This window comes from Octopus bimaculoides, chromosome 4, assembly GCF_001194135.2.
Source record: "Octopus bimaculoides isolate UCB-OBI-ISO-001 chromosome 4, ASM119413v2, whole genome shotgun sequence".
NCBI lineage: Eukaryota > Metazoa > Mollusca > Cephalopoda > Octopoda > Octopodidae > Octopus > Octopus bimaculoides.
In genome coordinates this window covers 50,684,260-50,690,068 of record NC_068984.1, presented here as the reverse complement: position 1 = coordinate 50,690,068, position 5,809 = coordinate 50,684,260, and the positions used below count along the sequence as shown (strand labels likewise).

Below are 5,809 nucleotides of genomic sequence, written 5' to 3'. Positions count from 1 at the left end.
TGTATATACGCACACATATACATATGCATATGCTCGTATGTAAACACACACACATATATGTGTGTGTGTGCGTTTGTCCCTCTCACCATCGTCTAACGGTGAATTGATACAACGTCTTAGATACATATATGCACATATATAACCTTGCTTATACATATATATACAAGTACACACAATCATATTGACACTCACACACACTCACAAATATACGTATAATCTTAAAGTATACACGCATATACGCTTATCCAACATTATACCTATACATATATACACACACACATACACACATACATATATACAAATATATATGACACTAATACAAGGATAAAGGTTAAAATTCAAATATGCATTTTTTTTTTAATTATAACCTTTTTTTTTCACACATAAACATACCACACATAGATGTATCTACACATACTCATATCTACACATACTCATACGCACATGCATGCACACACTCATATAGTCACATACACAACGCACAACACATACACACATGTGCACACACACATACATCTACACATACGTACATACATATCAAACTATATACGCTCATATATATATACCAGAGTAAGCACATGAAATGTGCAAAAAAAAATGTCCAATGAACGGGAACGTGAAACTCAGAGTAACAGTTTTTTGTTATATTTCTGCTGCTTTTAAATAAAGTATATATATATATATATATATATATATATTACAAGATTTTCAGGAACATTTAGCTTCAAAACGCGAGGAATCCCTACACATACGCACGCACTCACGCACGCACACACACACACGCATAAGGGACATAAATCTTGTATTTTAAATTACAAAGTTGTTTCCCCTAGACAACGTCAAATAATCGTAGGTTAACTGGAATAGTTTAAGCCGACAGTTGCAGCATTGTCATAATAGTCACAACTGCACATTGTCAAAGGTTTTTGAAGTACTCACACACTACCACATTATAGTCTTGCATGAACATCTCTGTCTATTGACTACGGATTCCCTCGGTTAATGTTTACAAGTACACCGGCACGAAAATATCGACCTTTTTTTGGGGGGGGGGATTTTTTCAGCGGTTTCCTTTGTTTTCGATGGCAGAGTTTATGAATATGCCAAAAACCATGTTTTCAAAATTTTTACTTACCCACTCCCCACCACAAATTTTTAAATCTTAACTTTCTTTCGAATTTCTTTTTTCAATCTACGTGGAAAAATATAGAAAAAAAAAAGAGAATAATTAATAAGTCTTAAGCCCCCAACAATAATTTAATATAAGTCCCATACCTATGAATTCGTAAAATTAAAGATTGGTTATTTCTCTACTTTCAAATGCGCAAGTAGTCCTCAAGAATTTACAACGTATGCCTCACCTCTGCTCGTTGCCCTATCTCCCTCAACTTACTACCTCAAAATTTAATAAAAATGGAAAATTAGATATACTAGTCACTTGCGTAAAAAGTGACAAAGAAAAACGGATGTATACAGATAGAAATGCCTTTGATTATAAGGCTGCTTAATCATGGATTAATTATGGATTTTTAAGGACTACGTTAGCAAGCAATTTCACATTTCCTCGCGAGGGAGGAGTTTCTTACTTCTTTCATGGAGGGGGCGTTACGATTAGCAGTTGAACCAACCAAGAAGCCAAACCTCCCTCACATTTACATCACACAGTTTTTTAAAAATGCATGCGGTATTTGAAGTATTCTATCTGCGAAAAAGTAATGAGTAAGTAAAAGAAAAAATGGTTAGACTCAATGCCTTTAATCAAAAGTTTGTTTGGTCAACTACAATTAATTAGATACCGCGCAGCAGCAACAATACATATCGGTAAAGTTTTAATGTGGGAACATTCTAACCTGTCACCGGTCTCCACAGCAGTATGTGGCGGTAACTCTCGTTGATTGTATAAAATGTGATATTTTTTTACCTACTAAATTAGTTTTGTTTATATACGGAGAAGAATTTAAAGAAATGCCGCTCTTAGAATATGAAAAAGAAATATTTTTGAATTGTTTCCACGACGATGGATTACTTATTATGTCACAGTAAGTTCTTCAGATTTTTTTTATTGGATTATTTTTATGAAAGTCGTATAAGTGAAATTATGAATAAGTTCACAAGTTTTTAGATCATACATTCAGTCTTGCTGTGGAAATAGACATCAGTGCTCTCTCTGCCGGATGAATCCGAGAACAGCTTGACGAGTTTCGACTGTCAAGTCTGTTTACGTGTGTTCAGCCTTATATCACAGTGTCTCCATATACACGCTGTCTCTGACTTTACTCAATAAAGTTATTATGTAACTTCAGTAAATATGTGTCTTACCGAATAATGCACAGACCCATTTTTTTATGTTATCAATTAGTACTGAAATACTTTTTTAGCATTGGTATTAGTAATATGAAGAAGTGTGGGGGGCACAATATGTTTTTTTACTTTGAGAAAAAAATAATTGTTTTTACAAATGTTCACTAACTTACAAAAACTATATCAGCTAAGCAAATGATCTCTAAAAGCATTATAACATATTCAGCGCACTATTTCAGAAAATTAACGGTACTACTAAAGCAGCGCGGACCCGAACGCGCAGTCGCGCGTCCGCGCTAGCTAGTCTTGAGTAGTCGATCCTAACCCTAACCCTAACCCTATCCCTAACTCTAACCCTGTCCCTAACCCTAACCCTATCCCTAACCCGCGTGTGAAAATGAATACGTGTTTAGGGTTAGGAATAGGGTTAGGGTTAGGATCGACCACTCACGACTAGCTAGCGCGGACGCGCGACCGCGCGTTCGGGTCCGCGCTGCTTTAGTAGTACCTCATCCATTCTTAGACATCAGAAATTCAGCAAAATTTCGAAAAAAAGTTAAATTTAAAAATTTGGGGTGGAGTGGGGGGGTAATTGAAAATTTTGAAAACATATTCAGAATCTCCATGAACGATGACATAGGAATCCGCTGAAAAAATTCCCCCAAAAATAAGGTCGATTTTTTCGTGCCGGTGTACTTGTAAACATTCCCTCTTATCGGCAAGAACTCGTTGTTGTTCTTTAGCTTAGCTAAGGCTTGATTAAGCAGCCTTATAATCAAAGGCATTTCTACCTGTATACATACGTTTTTCTTTGTCACTTTTTACTCAAGTGACTAGTATATCTAATTTTCCTTTTTTTATAAAATTTTGAGGTAGTAAGTTGAAGGAGATAGGGCAACGAGCAGAGGTGGGGCATGCGTTGTAAATTCTTGAGGACTACTTGTGCATTTGAAAGTAAAGAAATAACCAATCTTTAATATCTAGGTTAAATAAAAGAGGATCAAGGAAAAATGGCACATGATATGAAATTAGCAAAACTTGACTAAGTCTAAAAAGTCAATAAAATATTCTCTACAGCTTCTTCACGATTTGCTGGAGTGACTCTTCCTGATATATTTATGCACCATACAGATAAAAGAAATAAATTGACATTATTACTCATTTTGCCCCACCTCCCCTTTAGACCATTGTTTTTGAAAAATTGAAAATTATCAAATTAGACATTAGTGTGGGGGAAAAACTGACTTGGAATCCAAAAATGAAATCAAACCAAATGCATACATATATATGCAGATTAGCAGGGTTGTTAGAGCACCAGATAAAATGCTCACTAGCATATTCTTTTCACATACATGTATACAGAGATAAGGAGAGGACGGGAGATGACTGCAATGATAGAATATTAAGACAGAACCCTGAGATCAATGAAACCAACTATTTTTTGTGTGACTGACAAGTCCTGTCTTCATTATTATTATTATAATTATTATTTCTAAGGCAGTGAGCTGGCAGAATTGTTAGCATGCCAGGCAAAATGCTTAGCAACATCTCATCTGTCTTTACATTCTGAGTTCAAATTCTGCCAAAGTCAGCTTTGTCTTTCATCCTTTTGGGATTGATAAAATAAGTAGCAGTTGGGCACTGAGGTTGAAGTAATCAACTTACCCTCTCCCTGCAAACTTTCTGGTCTTGTACCAAACTTTGAAACCATTATTATTATTATTTACATTTTTGGCTGATTCTCCCAGTTTGCTGAGTCTTGTGACATAATATTGATCATCATTATTACTGTTGCTTTTATTTATTTCAGGGGCCTTGGTCTTGAAAGAATATTGATAAACCTAATAAAGGTCTACTGTGACCCTGGAAATCTTGTCTTTGTGCTGAATAATAATAATGTGGAAGAGGTAATGCAAAGTGTTTCTAGTTTTATTTCTATTTTATGTTTTATGCGTTAAGAATAAATATGCAAGACATTGTTTTGATTCTCGCTGTCAACTGTGCATCCTACCATTTGTTATTGGTTGGCAGTTCATATCGACAAATAATTTGTTTGCTGAAGTTATAAACAGACTCTTGTTAGATTCATTCATCCAGGGTACCTTTGACTAACAAAACACAATGATGTGAAAACACTGGGTGTTTCAGAGTCTCCTTATGCTAATGAATCTAGTGTGTTATGAAAACACATTTCTCTGAAAGGAGTTATTATCCTATGGTGAAACACAACAGCAATTAGTATAGTCTTCAAATCAGCAGGTTGTAGTTTCATTATGTCAGGTTTATGTATTGCATTGTAAATAAGGTCTCTGTAAACTGTGTTTAATCCAAGCAGACTCAACCCAGTGAGGAAATTTTGTTTAAATATGAAGCAGATATTAGGTGCAGGTATGGCTGTAGCAGAGTTTTATACCACTCTGTGGCACCTTAGACAACTATAATAACCTTAGACACACCAATGGCCTGTGAATGGAACTGTTAGGCAGAAACTATACAGAAGCCATTTGCATAAGAAATATGTGTGCATGTTGACATGTTGTGTCTTTGCATGACACCACTTGAGCAAGATGGTGATTGGTGATGTCATGCTTTCATTCCCTGCATGCTATATGTTCTATAGCATTGTCATTTTGAAGACAAGACCTATGATGTAAAGATATCTTACATGAAAAACATGAGTTGGTTAGAGGAAGGGCATTAGGCCATAAAATACTGCCTCAAGTAAGTTTGCCCAGTTCCTGCTAGCATGGAAACCTGATGTAAAAACACAAATGATTGAATATATCCATGAGATCCAACGTTTTTAGAGTTGATTGTTTTCACATTTTATTTAATATTTTTGTATCATCAATACCTTCTTTTGTCAATAGTAATTTTCATTCAGCAGATGCTGTGTCAGTTTATACTATACACCTGTACCAGTGCAGCTTCCACTTCTATATACACTAGCTCATGTTTTGTAATGCCTGGACTGTAACGAGACAGAAAATAAATTCTAAAATATAAAATATTTGTAAAGATCATTAAATATTCATGATCTCAACTGTCATTGATAACAATATCAACAACAATAATATTTTTCTGTTTCATATTGATTTTCAAGGATTACATTTGTGATCATCTAAAGGCTGATGGTGTGAAGGAAGTACCTAAAGTCATAACAAATGAATTTACTGCACCAAACAGGTAAGACAGTGAGACAGACTATAAGTTGGAAAACCAGCGATTTGGTGTTATCTGAAAATAAGAGGTCAATGTTGAAGTTTGCTTCAATTTTTTTTTTCAAATTTAAAAAGCTGTACTCTTTTTGTTTTTTACAAAAATCTTCTTTTCCTTCATCATCATCATCATCATCGTTTAACGTCCGCTTTCCATGCTAGCATGGGTTGGACGATTTGACTGAGGACTGGTGAAACCGGATGGCAACACCAGGCTCCAATCTAATTTGGGCAGAGTTTCTACAGCTGGATGCCCTTCCTAACGCCAACCACTCAGAGAGTGTAGTGGG

At 35.3% G+C, this 5,809-nt stretch overlaps 1 protein-coding gene across 1 annotated transcript in view; it reads left to right on the top strand.

The window, feature by feature from the left end:
• Positions 1-1,736: 1,736 nt before the first annotated feature.
• Positions 1,737-5,809, top strand: part of LOC106870199 (DNA repair endonuclease XPF) — a 45,891-nt gene continuing 41,818 nt past the window's right edge. The window contains exons 1-3 of the mRNA XM_014916203.2: positions 1,737-2,039; positions 4,112-4,208; positions 5,405-5,487. Of these exons, the coding sequence (XP_014771689.1) occupies positions 1,966-2,039; positions 4,112-4,208; positions 5,405-5,487 (254 nt within the window). The 5' untranslated portion in view covers positions 1,737-1,965. The remainder of the gene's footprint in view (positions 2,040-4,111; positions 4,209-5,404; positions 5,488-5,809) is intronic.